This window comes from Gorilla gorilla, chromosome 8, assembly GCF_029281585.2.
Source record: "Gorilla gorilla gorilla isolate KB3781 chromosome 8, NHGRI_mGorGor1-v2.1_pri, whole genome shotgun sequence".
Lineage (NCBI taxonomy): Eukaryota > Metazoa > Chordata > Mammalia > Primates > Hominidae > Gorilla > Gorilla gorilla.
The window spans coordinates 36,100,932-36,120,867 of NC_073232.2; the positions used below are offsets into that span (position 1 = coordinate 36,100,932).

A 19,936-nucleotide genomic window follows, 5' to 3' on the forward strand; every position below is an offset into this window, starting at 1 on the left:
TTAAGTTTATGCAAAGGACAGCTTCAAATCAAACCTTCATTATAAACTATTCAAACCTGCTATTTTGTTCCTGGACTTTTATGGCCTGTTTAAGTGCCATCCAAAGAAAAACTCATAAAGTTGACATCCCTTCTCAGACTAGTATGAACCCACTTATTATACTACCATACTGTTATGAGATTCAAGTAAAAAAAAATGTAGACATTCCACAAAAGGGATAATAACTTTTTTTAATCAATGTATTTTCAAAGATTAAGTACGTTTCCTGGAGTTAAATGTGTGTCACCTAAAATTAAAACAAACACCGCCCCCCCATTCTGCTAAATGCAATGTGGTATGCTGGATCAGATCCTGGAAAAGAAAAAGGACACTTGCAGAGAACTAGTGATTTGGTGAAAACAAATTTTGTTGAAATTCAAATAGTCTGTAGTTTAGTTAAAAATAAGGTACCAATGTTAGGCCTGCACGGTGGCTCACGCCTATAATCCCAGCACTTTGGGAGGCTGAGGAGGGTGGATCACGAGGTCAGGAGATCAAGATCATCCTGGCTAACACAGTGAAACCCCATCTCTACTAAAAATACAAAAAATTAGCCGGGCGTGGTGGCGGGCGCCTGTAGTCCCAGCTACTTGGGAGGCCGAGGCAGGAGAATGGTGTGAACCCGGGAGGCGGAGCTTGCAGTGAGCGGAGATTGTGCCACTGCACTCCAGCCTGGCTGACAGAAGGAGACTCCGTCTCAAAAAAAAAAAAAAATTATTGTACCAATGTTAATTTCCTAGTTTTAACAAATGTAACATGGTTATGTAAGATGCCAAAATTAGTGGAAGCAAAATTCTGTACTATCTTTGCAACTTTCCTGTAAATCTGGTACTATTCCAATATGAAAAATTGCAAAAAAAAAAAAAAAAAAAAACCTCAGGAAGGAACCCAGCCCACAATAAATGCTACAGTGAAAGCTAAGAAATCGTATCTATAATTATTAATAGTGCTAAAATATTTAATTGGAACAAAAAACACATTAACATACCATATTTATTTTCAAAGAAGGATTGTGCAGAGACATGGGATGTATGCCAATGGGAAGAAATGTTTTTGCCTTTACAAAATCCAGGAAGTAGATTTTCTACCAGCTGATCAATCTGTCCAATTTTTAATTCAGATAATCCAAGGTCCCTTAAGTTAAGTGAAGGCTGTAAAAGATTGGGTCAACCAGGTATGCATTAATATTATCAAGATATTTAACCTAAGGAGTACATATTATCAGTTAAAACAATTAGATTTTAAAACTCTAACAAATATATTTCCTTTTTTTAATATTTAAAAATAAATTGATGCAAATATTTTTACAGTTCGTTTTACTGAGATCAGTCATATGAGGTTTGACATAGGTTAAAAAATTATATTCCTAATGGTATCCTTAAATAAAGAGATGACATTTCAGCATGAATGAGAAAAACTTTTTTTTTTTTTAAATCAAACCCAAACCACTACTGTCCTAAGCATTATGGTTCACAGAATCAAGTGAAATGTATGGTATTTTTTCCTTCTCTCCATACAAGGGTACTCTGATCAAGAGCTAGTCTATCAACCATTGATCAAGCATTTATAATGACAAGAGTGTAAGAGTAACTAACTGCAGGGTTACAAAGTATGTTATATAAGGTCCAGGGGATTTTCCCCAACAGTGTAGAACTGATTGGAGGATAATAGTAAGGTTCTTGAATTGGGGAAATTCCATTCAAATGATAATCCTCACCAGTCCATGGAGCTTTTAAGCCCCTAAGCAGCCATAAACAAAAGCCCACTTGACAAAGAAATGGTATGCTTGGCTACCACAGGACATCTCACTCCTCTGGCTTCATTGCTTAGATCCTTCCTTGAACTCAGAGGTTCTAAAGTTACCCATATCTTCTAATAAGGAAGAAAATTAAAGTCAAAACTGTGTGAAAATCAGGCAAAAAAGTCTAAAAATCACAAAAATGTGTGAATATATACCCACTTTTAAACAACAGGATAGGGATTATCTTCTTGTCCACATGAGTTGCAAGAGAGGCACTTAAAGGGAAGCAACAATTACATGTTACTCAAACCCAAAACAGCTAAGGTGGGAAGATCGTTTGAGGCCAGGAGTTTGAGACCAGCCTGAGCAACATGGTAAGACATCATCTTGATGAAAAATTAAAAAATTAGCTGGGCATGGTGGTATGCACCCGCAGCACCAGCTACTCAGGAGAAATGTTTGAGCCCAGGAGCTGGAGGTTGCAGTGAGCTATGATAGCATCACTGCACTTCAGCCTGGGCTACAAAGGGGAGACCCTGTCTCTAAAAATAAAGTTTTTTTAAAAGAGGCATGGACACGGATTGTATAGCTCTGGACTGATGTCTGGGAATACGGTACTTTTTAAATTAGCTATAACTCATATTCTTAGAATTCATTTTCTCAATACTAACATAACTATAAAATACACCTTATTTCCTAATAGTAAGGATCAAAGACAGAGATCATGCCTTACTCATCTACATATCCTAGCATACAACATGACGGCACATAGTAAAAGACAGTTAAAGGCATGATGAAATAAAATACTTAAAAGTACTTTTTAAGCTATTAAAAATGATGAAGGCGGCTTAGGGACAAGGGCAAACAAAAAGCCATCCAAGGGTCTGGAATATCTCAAAAAATTCAAGGAAAGAAAAAATTAAAGAGATAGGTTATGGCCAAACTGTGAAGAGCCATGTTTGAATTTAATTCTCCAAGTAACATGATTAGTTCTGTCTTATAGAAGAAAATGGAGAACTAAGGAAGATAGACTGGCCTAGCATGGTGGCTCGAGCCTGTAATCCCAACACTTTGAGAGGCTGAGGTGGGAGGACTGCTTCAGGCCACGAGTTTGAGATCAGCCTGGTGAAGAAAGCAAGACCCTGTCTTTACAAAAAATTTAAAAATGATTAAACAAACAAACAAAGAAACTAGACTGGATGAGAGAGAAGGCTGATGGAACAAGTGAAAGATGGCAAGAACCTGAACTAAGCCGTGACTAAAAACGATGGACAAAACAAATCATAGACAATAGGCATTTGGAGAAACCCGCAGTGTACAGGGATTGAGAGGGAGAAGGGTTCTGGACGGATGTGCCAGTTATCGGTTGTGCCCAAGCTCTTCTTCATCCTTTTTGCTGGCTCCATGAACATGGATCTGTACCCTTCGAATATTTTTCCTTTGCCAATTGAAACAATGTTAAGCTTCGTCAGGAAGTCACTGAACATACACTGTAGGAAGAGAGGTTTTGATTCCTGGTTGTGGTATGCTCATTTAGCAAGTTCCTGTCTGTAACACCCATGGTTTCTATAGCATCTGGCTCCTGTCAATTGTGCAGTTTCACCAAACCCTGGATCCTGGAGTGCACAATGGCCAGCAGGACCTAGCAGCTTCCCCTGGCACCACTCGTGTAACAGCTTCTCTAGTAGGACACATCCCCAGGAACAGCTTTTCCCAGTATCCTAGAGGGCAGACTTCCCAGATTTCTAGCACGTTACCCTGGCATGACATCACAGCAACTTTTCTACCATTCAGTGAGCCAAGGCCATGCCTTCGCCAACAATGTCAGGATCTCAGCCCTGGGGGTGGAGAACTCTTCCTGACTCTATCTCAGCCCTAGAAGTATGAGCTGCTCCCTAAATCTGCTGGTCCTTTATTTTTTTAAGAGTTTTCTTTACTTCTTAAATCCCTACCTATTCCACTTCCCTGTAAAAACAGGTGTTTTTTTTTTTAGATTAAACCAAAAAATGAGATTACATTTTTATATTTATTTATTTATTTTTGAGACAGAGTCTTGTTGTCACCCAGGCTGGAGTGCAGTGGTGCGATCTTGGCTCACAGCGACCTCTGCCTCCTAGGCTCAAGCTATTCTCCTGTCTCAGCCTCCTGAGTAGCTGGGACTACAGGCGCACGCCACCACACCCGGCTAATTTTTATATTTCTAGTAAAGATGGGATTTCACCATATTGGTCAGGCTAGTCTTGAACTCCTGACCTCAGGTGATCCTTGAACAACACAGATTAAAGCTGCACAGATCCACATATACGTGGACTTTCTCCGGTCTCTGCCACAGAGACAGCAAAACCAACCCCTCCTCTTCCTCCTCAGCCCACTCAACTTGAAGATAATGAAGATCTTTATGATGGTCCACTTCTACTTAATGAATGGTAAATATATTTTCTCTTATGATTTTCTTAATAACATTTTCTCCACCTTACTTTATTGTAAGACTACAGTACACAATACATAAAATATATAAAATATATGTTAATGGACCCTTTATTTTATCGGCAAGGCTTCCTGGTCAATAGTAGGGTACTAGTAGTTAAGTTTCTCAGGAGTCAAAAATTATACTCAAATTTTTGACTACGGGGGAGGGACAATATCCTTAATCCTTCATTTGTTTAAGGGTCAACTGTATATCAAAAAGGCTTTCTCACACAACCAGAATAAAGACTTACCTCACTGCTGGGAGCCTCATGCTCAGGAACTACATCTCGATGCTGGTTTTGAGAAACTGACACTCCACTGAGAGAAACAGAAGTGTTTTTTGGTGTATGGAAGGCATTGATGAGATGACTCAGAGGAACTGTAACCTAGAAAAAGATAAAAGTTAAAAATTAAGTAGTTTTTTTTTTTTAAATAAACAGAACAATCTCCTTTTTCTTGTCAGGATTTGTTAAGAGTTAAAGGTACATTATATATCAACTCTGTATACTAAAAACTGTACTCAGATTTACTGCTGGTGAGACGAAAACTGGTATGTTCTTTCAGGATATTATTCTGATATGTAAATCAAAAGTATCAAAAATATATACATTTCTTGTTTGTAGCAATCCACCTTCTAGGAATTTATTATAAGGAAATAATCTGACAAGTACTTGCACATGCATAGAGAACAACTCTCACCGAAACATTTAAAAAATAGTAGAAAGCTGGAAACATCCAGCATTAGGGGAGCGGCAAAACAAATGATACCACTGGTCGGGTGCAGTGGCTCACGCCTGTAATCCCAGCACTTTGGGAGACCGAGGTGGGTGGATCACTTGAGGTCAGGAGTTCAAGACCAGCCTGACCAACACAGTTAAACCCCATCTCTACCAAAAAATACAACAATTAGATGGGTGTGATGGTGTGCGCCTGTAGTCTCAGCTACTTGGGAGGCTGTGGGAGAAGAATTGCTTGATCTCAGGAGGCGGAAGTTGCAGTGAGCTGTGATCATGCCACTGCACTCTAGCCAGGGCAACAGGGTGAGACCTGTCTCTCAAAAAAAAAAAAAGAAACTACCACAGAATGAAATACATCCAACATTTAAAAAAAAATAGTAAATAGGCCGGGAACGGTGGCTCATGCCTGTAATCCCAGCACTTTGGGAGGCCAAGGCAGGTAGATACCTGAGGTCAGGAGTTCGAGACCAGCCTGGCCAACGTGGTGAAATCCCATCTCCACTAAAAATACAAAAAAATTGGCCAGGAATGGTGTTGGGCGCCTGTAATCCCCGATACTTGGGAGGCAGAGGCAGGAGAATCACTCGAACCTGGGAGGCGGAGGTTGCAGTGAGCCAAGATCATGCCATTGCATTCCAGCCTGGGTGACAAGAGCAAAACTCCATCTCAAAATAAATAAATAAATAAATAAAAATGAAAACAAAAAAACACTTGAGCCCAGGAGGTTGAGGCTGCAGTGAGCTATCATGCCACCACACTCCAGCCTGAGTGGCATGGCAAGACCCTGTCTCAAGAAAAAAAAAAAATTTACTTAATAAATATTTGTTGAGTAAATGAATACATTAAATGGGTTCTTATTATATACCAGGTTTAGTACTACAGGCTTTACTTTTATCATCCCATTTAATCCTCAAACAGCTATAATAATGAGTAACAATTATACTTCTTGTTACAGTTCTGTCAGAGACTTTTGAACCAGAGTGACTCCATCTGGAGTAGGGGCAAAATGAGGGTAAATGAGGCTGAGACCTACTGGGTTGCATTCCCAGGAGGTTAGGCATTCTAAGTTACAGGATGAGATAGGTTGTGGGCACAAGTTACAGGTCATAAAGGCCATGATGATAAAACAGGTTGTAGTAAGGAAGCCAGCCAAATCCCACCAAAACCAAGATGGAGAGGAGAGTGACCTCTGCTAGTCCTCACTGCTCATTATGTGCTAATCATAATGCATTAGCATGCTAAAAGACACCCCCACCAGACCATGACAGTTTAAAAATGCCATGGCAACATCAAGAAGTTACCCTATGTGGTCTAAAAAGGGGAGGAACCTTAGGGGGTCCCCCTTTCCCTGAAAACTTATGAATAATCACACATTGTTTAGCATAAAATCAAGAAATAACTAACTGTAGGTATCCTTCGTAGCCAAGCCCAAGCAGCTCCTCTGCCTATGGAGTACCCCATTCTTTACTCCTTTACCTTCTTAATAAACTTGCTTTCACTTTATAGACTCTCTCGCCTTTTTTTTTTTTTTTTTTTGAGATGGAATCTCGCTTTGTCGCCCAGGCTGGAGTGCAGTGGTGCAATCTCGGCTCACTGCAACCACCGCCTCCTGGGTTCGAGTGATTCTCCTGCCTCAGCCTCCCGAGTAGCTGGGACTACAGGCGCAGGCCACCACACCCAGCTATTTTTTTGTATTTTTAGTAGAGACGGAGTTTCACCATGTTAGCCAGGATCTTGATCTCCTGACCTCGTGATCCGCTCGCCTCTGCCTCCCAAAGTGCTGGGATTACATGCGTGACTCCCCGCGCCTGGCGACTCTCTCGAATTCTTGTGCGAGATCCAACAACCCTCTCTTGGGGTCTGGATCAGGGCCCACTTCCAGTAAAAATTCCAGTGTTTATCTCCTTCAAAACTCAAGTTTGAGTTGAGAAGAATGGCAAACTTAGTTGCCACTGTAATCCTGTTAAGAGGTGGGACCTTTAAGAGGCATTTAGTTCAGGAGGGCTCTGCCCTCATCAATGGACTAACGCCATTATTGTGGGTACAGACCATTTAATAGATGAAGACAACAAAGATTTAGAATCTGACTCAAAATTCCAGACTTCTCATCCCATGGATATTGATACACAAATAAATTCATGACATACTAAGGAATAAAGCTGACCGTAAAACTACCTTAAGTATGCATACCCGTGGGGGCGTGGTGGCTCACGCCTGTAATCCCAGCACTTTGGGAGGCCGAGGCGGACGGATCACAATGTCAGGAGATGGAGACCATCCTGGCTAACACGGTGAAACCCCATCTCTACTAAAAATACAAAAAATTAGCCAGGCGTGATGGCGGGCGCCTGTGGTCCCAGCTACTTGGGAGGCTGAGGCAGGAGAATGGCGTGAACCTGGGAGGCGGAGCTTGCAGTGAGCGGAGATGGCGCCACTGCACTCCAGCCTGGGCGACAGAGCGAGACTCCATCTTAAAAAAAAAAAAAATTAAAATAAAAAAAAGTATGCATACCCGTGTTTGTTTATAGAAAAAAATGTGTGAAAGAATTTAGTCTAAGATACGTATCCCTGAGTAATGAGATTATGGGTGATCTTATTTATAATTTCAGCATTTTTAGCAAAAAAACATGGATTTGTTTTAAGGCTAGTCAAGTGAAGCAATGTATCATTTTTAGAGTCAGAAAGAAACAGTAAGTTCCCTACAGCCTGGGGGCAGTAAAAAGAAAAAAAAATAAACAGTAACTTCTTTTGAAACTTTAAAAATAATCAAATCATTTCAAGATACATATTTTCTACCTCTTTGAAAAGATTTATTTGAATTAGTTATATCTGTTATTTGAATTAGTTATATCTCTTTTCTTTCACAAAAGGATTTAGGATTGAGCTCTTCTCAATGAAAAAGTTCATTTTCTGTGTCTTCCTTTTTACCATTTAATTTCAAGTGTATTCAACCAATTAAGCAACAAGGAATTCCAAATGTGTTACCATCCTTCAAAGCAAGAAATGCCTGAGAGTCCTCACTATATTTGAGCCCTGTTAAGACTGCCTAGGGTACATAAAAATCCCTTTATCATCTCTACCAACATCACATACTACTAACTGTCCATTCAGTTGATGGTAAATTCTCCTAAAATCAGGCCTCTTGATGTGAACTAAGGCAAAGAGTTGAGTTTCAAAAACTTCAATACCATATTCAATAGGCCATGTCAGACTTCTTTTTCAAACAATTACTAGGACTTCTCCAGACACTGTCATCTTGGTAAATAGCACCTTCAATGCATTCATCTGATCAAACCCAGAAACACCTCTCCCCATCATCTCTCTGATCTCTCATGCAATTCCACTTTCTTCAAAATATATCTCATTCTCTTCTTTCCATAACCACTGCAACCGCTTTAATTGGGGGGTGGGTGGGTATTTTTAGCTGATAACATCTTCCACTCTTGCCCTCTCCTATTCTCCATATAGCAAAAGCCAGTCATCTCTTAAAAATGGAAATCTAATCATGTTTTAAAACTTTCAATGGTTCCCAATACACTTAAAATGAAATCGGCCATAATATATCCTTTACTCCCTGTATGATCTGCCTCAAGCCTTTTCTCCAACCTCTTCTGTCACTATCCCCTTTAACTACTATGTTCTAGCCACACTAGCCTTATTTTTGTTCCTTCAACCTGCTAAATCCTTTCCTAACTCAGGACCTCCAGGTATTTTTCTGTATGCCTGTGATACCTGTTCACTCTTCACCTTGCTAATTCCTACTCATATTTACTTCATATCAATATTAAGAGAAGATTCCACATTTGCTTTGCTCACCTGGTACATAACTGATGCCCAATAACAAGCAGCTGCTTCAGTTTGTTAGCCAGTACTAGCACAAAAAATTAAAAATTCTTAAAATGAGGGGGAGTAAAAGTTACACAAAAGAACACAATCACATGCTTAAATCAAGAACCTAAGAGTGTCGATTTTCTTAAAAATTATGTTTTAAAAAAACTCAATGTTTTAAAAACTATTTCTTTGCAAAACTGTAGGAACTCTCAAAAAATCTATTAAAATGTTACCATCAAAAAAAGAGACTGGAATGAAGCAAGAATAAAACATTGTCACAAGTGATTGCCCAAGAGCGTAATGAAAACCCTTGAAATCATTTTTCTCTTCACTACCTTTTGTTTTACAAAACGATGACGATGAGGCTGAATCACAATTTTAACTGCAAACAGTTTACGACTCGGAAATACACATTTTAGTTACTTCTGGCCAAAAAGAGAAAAAAACTTGCATGGCTGGCCATCCGAAATATTATACCATGTTTGAGTTAAATTTAAATTCCATTTAAAAGGAAATAAAGAGCAGGGGATAGGGGCTGTGAACACTAAAGCCACTGGAAAGTCGGAAAAAAAGGGAACATTACCTGCTCCCTTTAATGTATGGTACAGACATTTTCCCACCCCAGAACGCCGGACACTGAACAATGCCGGACGGATTCTCTAGCAGAAATTCCACGCAATCAGTTCGATAAGCCAGGGTCTCTCTCCATCACTGAGCTCACATCCCGCCTCTTCCCTCAACAGCTTCATCGTCAGCACTGAAGTCTCGGGCCCACTCTCAGCGTCGTCCCCTGATCCACTCCTCAATCCTGGGACTCGCATTGAGTACATCACTTCATTTCTAGAGTCCCTTCTGAGAAATCGCTTCCACGAGCGCAATTTGCAAAGAGCCACGGGCAGGGCGGGAGGAAAAAAAATGGGCTGAATGCCTGGCTTACCTGGGGTTGCACCGTGCTCGACAAGGAAAACATCTCCGGTGGGCCCTCAGCGACCTCACCCGCCTGCCGAAACTGTGCCCCTCTGTCCACGGCCCGGCGGGGAGGCGCTGAGCCCTTCTTTTTTCCTTTTTCTCCGACCCGTTGCCCCTCACTCCTCCCAGAAACGGAAAATGGCCTCCCCTTCCTACAGCTACTGCAACGACAGACAATCCGCCCCGGAAGGCGAGGCGCTAACTCAACAGTACTTCCGGGGCAAGTGAGCGCCCACAATGCCAAGTGCCTGTACGTTCTTTCCCGCGGAAGTAGTTGACATTTACAAGGCGCAGCGCCCCCAAAGGTCTTTAGCTGTTTTTTAAGGGGAGAACAGCCTTTACCGTCTTTGGACTTTTTCTTGGTTTTTTTTTTTTTTTTTTTTGGAGACGGAGTTTCGTTCTTTCGCCCAGGCTGGCGTACAGTGGCGCGATCTCGGCTCACTGCAACCTCTGCCCCCCGGGTTCAAGCGAGTCTCCTGCCTCAGCCTCCCGAGTAGCTGGGATTACAGGTGCCCGCCACCACGCCCGGCTGATTTCCTCATAAGACTTTCTACAGCTTCCTTATGAAATCTTCTGACTGGGCCTTGAGCAATAAGGTCTTTTGCTACAATTTAGTGCTCTTTTCCTCACACTAAATCGAAAACTCTCCCTGTTGGTCCTGATCTGTTTCAGTCAGGCAAATTACATCCTGGGAAAACGTCAGATGACAGGGGAGGCCACTCGCTTCCTGCTCATCCAGTTTCGACACTTTCTGTGCTTTCATTAGCTTCCAGACCTCAGCCCTGGCCCTCGCTTTACTGTACAGTCAGAACTGGTTTCTACGCCTCGCGAGGGTGGGAGGTCGTGTATGGGAGGAGGACCGCTTCCCACCAGCCTCTTTGGGAAGCCAGGAGAAATCTCTTCAAATCCTGCGATTCAGAGTCAAGTCCCAGTCGTCCTTTTTCTGGTCGGCCCAGAACTGTTTGTGCCTCCTCCCTCATGAGGAATGATGTCAGTGGGGCCGCGGTCGCCGCCCACGAAGAGTGTAAGGCTGCAAAGTCGGGGCTTTCCCGACGCCCCCTCCGTCCGCGTCTGCGTAGGGGAGGTGACGAGGGAGGGGTGACGTCACGGCCGCGCGCGGCGTGGGCGGAGCCTCACTTTGAACCCAGTTGGCGGGAGTGGCTGCTCGCGGAGGGGCGGTGGCCGCGGGGCCGCTGTAGGCTGTCCAGCGATGGATCCCACCGCGGGAAGCAAGAAGGAGCCTGGAGGAGGCGCGGCGACTGAGGAGGGCGTGAATAGGATCGCAGTGCCAAAACCGCCCTCCATTGAGGAATTCAGCATAGTGAAGCCCATTAGCCGGGGCGCCTTCGGGAAAGTGTATCTGGGGCAGAAAGGCGGCAAATTGTATGCAGTAAAGGTAGGAAGTCAAGGAGTAGCAAGGAAGGGGTTAGGCCCTTCGGCGCTCCTTCCTGCCCCACCGGCTTGGGCAGGCCCCGGGGTTGCTGGAGCGAGGAGTCTGGGTGGCCTGGCTTGCTGACGCCTCCAGAGCCCTGCGAGCTGACTTCTTTTTGGGGCGACATCAGCGGTCGGGTCGGGTGTCTCGCCTCTGTTCCGCCCTTCCCTCCATATCTCAGATGCCCAGTGAGAACAGCAAAGTTTGACTATCTTCTCCCTGCCCAGCGTTAGCAAATGAGGAAACTGAGGCCAAAGGCAAAGGGACTTGACCGAGGTGATTACATCGGCCTTAGTACAACAGGCACTTAAAGCCAAAGCCGTGATTCGTAGTCTCACCCTGGCTTGAGTTAGGTTTCTTTTTTATTTTTTTTTTTGAGGCGGAGTCTTGCTCTGTTTCCCAGGCTGGAGTGCAGTGGCGCAATCTCGACTCACTGCAAGCTCCGCCCCCCGGGTTCACGCCATTCCCCTGCCTCGGCCTCCCGACTAGCTGGGACTACCAGCGCCCGTCACCACGCCCGGCTGATTTTTTGTGTTTTTAGTAGAGACGGGGTTTCTTTAGTAGAGACGGGGTTTCACCGTGTTAGCCAGGATGGTCTCGATTCCCTGACCTCGTATTCCGCCCGCCTCGGCCTCCCAAAGTGCTGGGATTACTGGCGTGAGCCACCGCGCCCGGCGAGTTAGGTTTCTAAATCCAAAAGGTTTTTAGTAATTAGTGGTTTTGTTTACCTTGTTTGTTTGCTTTGACGTGCAGAATCGCCGAAATTTTTCTACCACAGAAGAGTGATTAATCTGTAGGCACTGATAACTTTTTAAGTTTGATTCTTAACCAGAAGAAAGATTACTATTTTCTGAGAAGTCTTTAATAATTTTTTTTTAAGACAGTCTTTCTCTGTCGCCCAGGATGGAGTGCTGTGGTGCAGTCTCGGCTCCCTGCAACCTCTGCCTCCTGGGTTCAAGCGATTCTCCTGTCTCAGCCTCCCGAGTAGCTGGGATTACAGGCGCGCGCCACCATGCCTGGCTGATTTGTGTATTTTTTTTTTTAGCCGAGATTGAGTTTCGCCAGGTTGTTTTGGTTATGTTGGCCAGGCTGGTCTGGAGCTCCTGACCTCAGGTGATCCGCCCACATCGGCCTCCCAGAGTGCTGGGATTACAGGTGTGAGCCACCGCGCCCGGCCCTGATATGAATTTTTTTTTTTTTTTGAGATAGAGTTTCACAGTGACGTGATCTCAGCTCACTGCAACCTCCACTTCCCGGGTTCAAGCGATTCTCCTGCCTCAGCCTCCCGAGTAGTTGGGATTCTTGCCACCACACCGGGCTAATTTTTTGTATTTTTAGTAGAGACGGGGTTTCACCATTTTGGGCAGGCTGGTCTCAAACTCCTGACCTCAGGTGATCTGCCCGCCTCAGCCTCCCAAAGTGCTGGGATTACAGGGGTGAGCCACCGTGCCCGGCCTTATGCTGGTTCCTTTTTAAGTGCTTTTCTTCTACCCTTTTGTGCTCTTCTCCACCTGTCTTATTCATGTATTAAGATTCATCTTAGCTCCCCTTCACACCTTCCCTGATCTTTCAGAATTGGAAGATCTCATTGAATTGGTTACTTTATATGTTCCTGAGATTTTTACTTTTCCTTTTACAGTACTTAGTCATGATCAGTTGAAATGAAAACACCAATCCATGTGTTCAGTCAGTATTTGCTTAGCACCCACCCTCTTTGTGTCTAGGAACTGGACAACAATGGGGAACAAAACACACATGCCCTCATAGCCAGTGGAATGATAGGAAAAATCATGTTACCAGCTTGCTTTGTCAGTTTCCCTCAGTTTTCTTAAAGAAAGGAGTTAAGGCAGGAATTTATCATGTACTAATGATTTTATTAAGTACTCAAATAAATCTTTGAAAGAAATATGCCTTTTTTTCTTATAGCAGTCCTGAGAATTGATCCCAGTGTTACTGACTATTCAGTTTAGTGCTCCAACTTTATTTTTATTTATTTATGTAGTTTTAATTTTTCTTAGTGCTCCAACTTTAATAGTTCTGTTTCTGTACAGATTACCTTGAAACTTGAAAAGAGTAATTAGTTTTCTGTAAGACAGCATTTGGGACTGTTAAATTTCAGTAGTTCTAATCATTCCAACTTAAGATTTTTTTTTTCTAGGCAAACTTCCGACATTCTTCCTCTTTCTGATTCTATCCCCATCTATCAAAAAATCAGAAGTTAAAAAAAAAAATTAAGTAGTTACTCCACGCCCAGGTGCTAGTTATCTGTGGGCTTATGAGGAATGTAACTTTTGACTTTGTTATCAGAACAGTGGAACAGAATTTTTTTTCTATTAATATGCAGGGCAGTCTGGGAATATTTAATTTTTTTTCCTTCTTGAAAGAGATTATGATACTTCTGCCATTTAATACCAAGATAAGCAATTCTATCTTGAAGATTTTTTTTTAAACCGTCTTAACTATTTTTTGTACGTGGTTTCCTGATAGCAGTGTAAGGTCCACATGACATCTATATGTGTTCTCTCTGTTAGCGTTTTCTTGATGGCAACTTTGAAACCTGAGATCACTCTGTAATTTAAAAACAAGGCAGGGAGCTGTGGCTTCCATGTGTAATCCCAGCACTTTGACAGGGGTATTGCTTGAGGCTCATTTTGGGCCAGCCTGGGCAACGTAGTGAGACCTTGTCTCTACAACAAAATAAAAAAGCCAGATGTAGTCATGTGTGCCAGTAGTCCCAGCTACTTGGGAGGCTGAGGTGGGAGGATAACTTGAGCCTAGGAAATCAAGGCTGCAATAAGCTTTGATCATGCCACTGCACTCAGCCTGGGCAAGAGAATGAGACTCTGTCTCAAAATAAAATAACATGATATCACTTTTATTTTATCTATTACAGGTTGTTAAAAAAGCAGACATGATCAACAAAAATATGACTCATCAGGTCCAAGCTGAGAGAGATGCACTGGCACTAAGCAAAAGCCCATTCATTGTCCATTTGTATTATTCACTGCAGTCTGCAAACAATGTCTACTTGGTGAGTAAATAATTTTTATGTTGTTTCTTTATCCATTCAGCAGTCATTGAACCTAGTGATTTAAGAGAATCATGTTTCGGTTCAGAGTACTTGCATTTGAATTCTGGCTGCACTCACTACCTTGGCAAATTTACCTGTTATATTAGTTAGAGTTCTCCAAAGAAAAAGAACCAATAAGATACATGCATACGGTGCGTGTGTATGTGTATGTATATGTACATAGAGAGACAGGCCAAGGGGCCATGGCTCACACTTGTAATTCAAGCACTTCGAGAGGCTGAGACAGAAGGATCACTTGAGGCCAAGAGTTCAAGACCAACTTGGGGAACATAATGAGACTCCATCTCTACAAAAAAATTAACGTAAAAATTAGCTGGGCATGGTGGTATGCAGCTAGCTAATAGAGATACCATTGCACATAATTGCACCCCAGCCTGAGATAGAGTCTCCCTCTGTTGCCCAGGCTAGACTGCAGTGGTGCAATCTTGGCCACTCTGCACCTCCTGGGTTCAAGCAATTCTCGTGCCTCAACCTCCCAAGTAGCTGAGATTACAGGCCCAGCTAATTTTTTGTATAAATTAGCTGCCACCAGGCCCAGCTAATTTTTTGTATTTTTAGTAGGGACGGGGTTTTGCTATGTTGGCCAGGCTAGTCTCGAACTCCTGGCCTCAAGTGATCTGCCCATCTTGGCCTCCCAAAGTGCTGAGATTATAGGCATGAGTCACTGTGCCCAGATTAAACAGTTTAATTTTTAATTAAAAACTGTTATGGCAACATGAATAAATCTAGTATTAATGTATTACGAGTAATAGAAGGAAAAGGTCGTTTCGTTACAGAGCCATGCCAAATATTGTAACTGTAATGCCCAAATACTAGATTTTTAAAGTAATCATATTGTTTTTATTTCACAATATTAAATTCTTTTTTGAAAGGTAATGGAATATCTTATTGGGGGAGATGTCAAGTCTCTCCTACATATATATGGTTATTTTGATGAAGAGATGGCTGTGAAATATATTTCTGAAGTAGCACTGGCTCTAGACTACCTTCACAGACATGGAATCATCCACAGGTAAAGGCTGACTTCTCCAAATTATTACTTAAAAATTCAAGTAATCAAATTACATGTTTGAGTCTCAAATATTCACAGTAACCACTTGCACTTATTTCCAGGTTATCTAAAGTTTACTAGTAACTTGTATTCATTTAGAAATTAACTCTTCTTTCATCTCCCTGTGTTTTTTAAAATATATTGCTTTGAACATGAGTATAGCATGTATTTATTTATTTTTGTATTTACATATTTATTTATTTTTTTCTTTGTTGAGACAGGGTCTCACTTTGTCATCCAGGTTGTGGGGTGTAGTGACTTGACCTTGGCTCAGTGCAGCCTCAACCTCTGGGGCTCAAGCAATCCCCCTGCCTTAGCCTCCCAAGTGTCTGGGACTAGAGGTGTGTGCCATTACTCTTGGCTTTTTTTTTTTTGTAGAGACAAGGTTCCCAGGCTGCTCTTTAACTCCTGGGCTCAAGGGATCCTCCCACCTCAGCCTCCCAAAATGCTACGATTACAGGCGTGAGCTACCATGCCCCACTAAGTATGGCATTTTATGTGAAGAGTATTGAATCCTTTCCGCTCCTCTGCATTATACAAAAGTGGTATATTTTATAGTCCAACTGATTTACAATGTTTTTCTCTATGCAAAGAAAGTCAGATTAAGTGACTTATTAAATCTCAATCTTACCTTCCTTTAAGAAGGTAAATGTAGGCCAGGTGTGGTGGCTCATACCTATAATTCCAGCACTTTGGGAGGCTGAGGTGGGCGGATCACCTGAGGTCGGGAGTTTGAGACCAGCCTGGACAACATGGTGAAACCCTGTCTCTGCTAAAAATACAAAAATTAGCCGAGTGTGGTGGTGGGTGCCTGTAATCCCAGCTATTCGGGAGGCTGAGACAGGAGAATTGCTTGAACCCGGAAGGCGGAGGTTGCAGTGAGCCGAGATTGTGCCATTGCACTCCAGCCTGGGTGACAAGAGTGAAACTCCATCTCAAAAAAAAAAAGAAAAGAAAAAAAAGAAAGTAAATGTAAATTTGGACTGGCTTGAGGTTGATTTTATCTAATAAGGCTTCTTTATTTTAATGGAATATCTAACCAATGATACCAAAGATAATCTAGTATTAATTTATCTTTTTTGTAGATTCTGATAAACAGTACGAAAGATGTTTTGCTTTTGAGAGAGGTTTTCTGTACTTTTCAAAGCCATCAATGAGTATCTTTATTTTGGAGGAAATAAATAGGGTTTGCCTCCTTTGTAACTCTTTTTTTCTGGAAATTCTAACATTAAAACTAGCCCTTTTTTGGTTATCTAATATTTGCCTTTTGTGTGTGCAGGGACTTGAAACCGGACAATATGCTTATTTCTAATGAGGGTCATATTAAACTGACGGATTTTGGCCTTTCAAAAGTTACTTTGAATAGAGGTAAGAAAAATATCAAGTAAGTACTTTTTTAAAACATCCAACAGGCCAGGCACGGTGGCTCACACCTATAATCCCAGCACTTTGGGAGGCCAAGGCGGGCAGATCACCTGAGGTCAGGAGTTAGAGACCAGCCTAGCTAACGTGGCAAAACCCCATCTCTACTAAAAATACAAAAATTAGCTCGGCATGGTGGCACGCGCCTGTAATCCCAGCTACTAAGGAGGCTGAGGCAGGGAGAATCACTTGAACCCAGGAGATGGAGGTTGCAGTGAGCTGAGATCCCACCATTGCACTCCAGACTGGGAAACAAAGTGAAACTCTGTCTCAAAAAAAAAAATTCCAACTAAAAATAAATATAAAAAATTAAAAAAATGAAAAGTCTAACAAATTATAGAGACTACATTTCATTAACTTCCACTGTTTTCTTTGTTAGTTTACACTAAATAAAATTTGTTATTTATCCCAGAATAGGATAGAAAGGTATAACGGGTTCTTTTTTCCGCTGAAGATGAAAAATAGGAGTGATTATTCTTGGCTATTCAGAGGTCCTTGAAGGTCCTTTGATCTTCACAAAGGAACTCACAATTTCTGTTTTTCTGACTTTTATCCCTAGTGAAATTGATTCTTACCAATTAAGCATCAGTAAAATGACCAGAATAACTATAACATGATGAAGGGTTAATAACTGAAAACATATTCAACTATACACGGCCACCACTAAGACCTTGATCAACAAAAGGATAAAGAAAATGAATACACAGTTAACACATATATGTATATATGGGACTGTGTTCTTTTCACTAGTAGTAATTAAATAAATGCTAATATAAGAAAGAGTAAATGAACCATCTTACACTATTAAACGGGCAAAAGAAAGGAATACCGATGGTCCAGTTAGTAATACTACCAAAAAAGCACACTAGTATTTTTCTGGGGGCATTGTAAATTAGCATAGTGCTTTCTGGAGGAAATCTGCCAATATGTTTTTAAATATAAAGGTTTTTAATTCTCTTTGATCTAGTGGCTTATGCTTTGGAATTTATTCTAAGGAAATTGTTCAAATGAACAAAATACACATAAATGAAATCACTTGTAGCAGCATTGTTTCTAATAGCGAGAAACTAGAAATTACTTAAGTTCATCATAGAAACATGGATAAATGATTGATTATCAACTTAGAAACATTGTATTCTTGCCCGGGTGCCGTGGCTCATGCCTGTAATCCCAGCACTCTGGGAGGCCGAGGCGGGTAGACCACTTGAGGTTGAGGTCAGGAGTTCTAGACTAGCCTGGCCAACCTGATGAAACCCCATCTCTACTAAAAATACAAAAATTAGCTGGGCGTGGTGGCACGCGCCTGTAGTCCCAGCTACTTAGTAGGCTGAGGCAGGAGAATTGCTTAAACCTGGGAGACAGAGGTTGCAGTGAGCCAAGATCGCGACACTGCACTCTAGCCTGGGGGACAGAGCGAGACTCCATCTCGAAAAAAAAAGAAACATATTGTATTCTCTATTAGAAAGTGTAGACGGATGGGAAAGTATTAATAATGAAAATAACCAGAAATTGGACTTAAAAACTCTGGAATTATAACTATTAATATTTGAAAATATATGCAGATCTACAATTCTTCATGTGGAAGTACAAAGTTCAACAGTTATGAATACCTAAAACTTTTTACTAAGTTTGGTAAAATCTGATCTATGCTGATGTAGGGGTATTTATAGTCTTTTGTTTGTTTGTTTGTTTTGGGATGGGGTTTTTGCTCTGTTGCCCAGGCTGGAGTGCAATGGCGTGATCTCGGCTCACTACAACATCCACCTCCCGGGTTCAAGCAATTCTCCTGCCTCAGCCTTCTGAGTAGCTGGGATTATAGGTGCCTGCTACCACGCCCAGCTAATTTTTGTATTTTTAGTAGAGACACAGTTTCACCATGTTGGCCAGGCTGGTCTCGAGCTCCTGACCTCAGGTGGTTCACCCGCCTCGGCCTCCCAAAGTGCTAGGATTACAGGCATGAGCCACCGTGCCTGGCCAGGGGTAATTTATAGTGTGTTGATCCCAGTTCATGTGATTATTCATATGATTTGCCACTAGGGATATTTCATAATATGCAGTATATTTACCACATTACTTTTCTAAAATCTAAACATTTTTGAATTGTGATTTCAAAGAAATCTGACTTTGAAATCTTATTTCGAAATCTGATTCTAAGGATTTCAGATAAGCTATTGGAAAATATCACAAATGACAAAAATTTTGCATTAAGATAAAATTGTTGATAAATTTAAGTCACTTTGTTTATCATAAGGGTCTAATTTTAATAAAACTTTTTTTGTAAAATATCATATACGTGTAGTATTATCACTTCATCAATGTGAGGCATAAATGACATTTGTTGTTAAAACTTTCAGTATACTTTCATTTATTTATTTATTTGTTATTTTTTTTTTCTTTGAGACAGAGTCTCGCTTTGTTGACCGGGCTGGAGTGCTGGAGTGCAGGGGCACAATCTAAGCTCACTGCAAGCTCCACCTCCTGGGTTCACGCCATTCTCCTGCCTCAGTCTCCTGAGTAGCTGGGACTACAGGCACCCACCACCATGCCCGGCTAATTTTTTGTATTTTTAGTAGAGATGAGGTTTCACCATGTTAGCCAGGATGGTCTTGATCTCCTGACCTTGTGATCCACCTGCCCTGGACTCCCAAAGTGTTGGGATTACAGGCGTGAACCACCGCGCCCAGCCTATTCATTCATTTATTTATTTATTTTGAGAGAGAGTCTTGCTCTGTCACCCAGGCTGGAGTACAGAGTACAGTGGCATGATCTAGGCTCACTACAACCTCTGCCTCCCAGGCTCAAGCGATTCTTGTCCCTCAGCCTTCCGAGTAGCTGGGACTAGAGGCATAAGCCACCACGCCCAGCTAATTTTAAAAAGTCCTATAAGAACATTAGAGTTCTGGGATTATTTTTGTTTATTTAAGAGACAGGGTCTCACTGTATTACCCAGGCTGGAGTGCAGTGATGTGATCATAGCTCACTGTAGCCTTGAACTCCTGGGAAAAGCAATTCTCCCACCTTAGCCTCCCCAGTAGCTGGGACTACAGGTGCTTGCCACAATGCCCAGCTAGTTTTTAAATTGTAGAGACAGGTCTCACTATGTTGCCTAAGCTGGTTTCAAACTCCAGGGCTCATGGGATCCTCTCCATTTGGC

At 41.9% G+C, this 19,936-nt stretch overlaps 3 protein-coding genes across 5 annotated transcripts in view; 1 reads left to right on the forward strand and 2 right to left on the reverse strand.

The window, feature by feature from the left end:
* Positions 1-9,955, reverse strand: part of YME1L1 (YME1 like 1 ATPase) — a 43,879-nt gene extending 33,924 nt beyond the window's left edge. Inside the window, exons 1-3 of the mRNA XM_031015638.3 lie at positions 9,755-9,955; positions 4,501-4,635; positions 1,028-1,190 (exon numbers count right to left, since the gene is read on the reverse strand). Of these exons, the coding sequence (XP_030871498.2) occupies positions 1,028-1,190; positions 4,501-4,635; positions 9,755-9,787 (331 nt within the window). The 5' untranslated portion in view covers positions 9,788-9,955. The remainder of the gene's footprint in view (positions 1-1,027; positions 1,191-4,500; positions 4,636-9,754) is intronic.
* A 42-nt stretch (positions 9,956-9,997) lies between these two features.
* The window catches only part of MASTL (microtubule associated serine/threonine kinase like), a 32,167-nt gene continuing 22,228 nt past the window's right edge, over positions 9,998-19,936 (forward strand). The window contains exons 1-4 of one of the 2 annotated variants that reach the window (XM_019034707.4): positions 9,998-11,182; positions 14,112-14,249; positions 15,182-15,321; positions 16,640-16,728. In XM_019034707.4, the coding sequence (XP_018890252.2) occupies positions 10,997-11,182; positions 14,112-14,249; positions 15,182-15,321; positions 16,640-16,728 (553 nt within the window). In that variant the 5' untranslated portion in view covers positions 9,998-10,996. The remainder of the gene's footprint in view (positions 11,183-14,111; positions 14,250-15,181; positions 15,322-16,639; positions 16,729-19,936) is intronic. The other variant, XM_004049200.4, reaches the window with a different exon arrangement.
* Positions 13,078-19,936, reverse strand: part of ACBD5 (acyl-CoA binding domain containing 5) — an 84,493-nt gene continuing 77,634 nt past the window's right edge. Inside the window, exon 13 of one of the 2 annotated variants that reach the window (XM_055353352.2) lies at positions 13,078-13,418. In XM_055353352.2, the coding sequence (XP_055209327.2) occupies positions 13,409-13,418 (10 nt within the window). In that variant the 3' untranslated portion in view covers positions 13,078-13,408. The remainder of the gene's footprint in view (positions 13,419-19,936) is intronic. The other variant, XM_055353351.2, reaches the window with a different exon arrangement.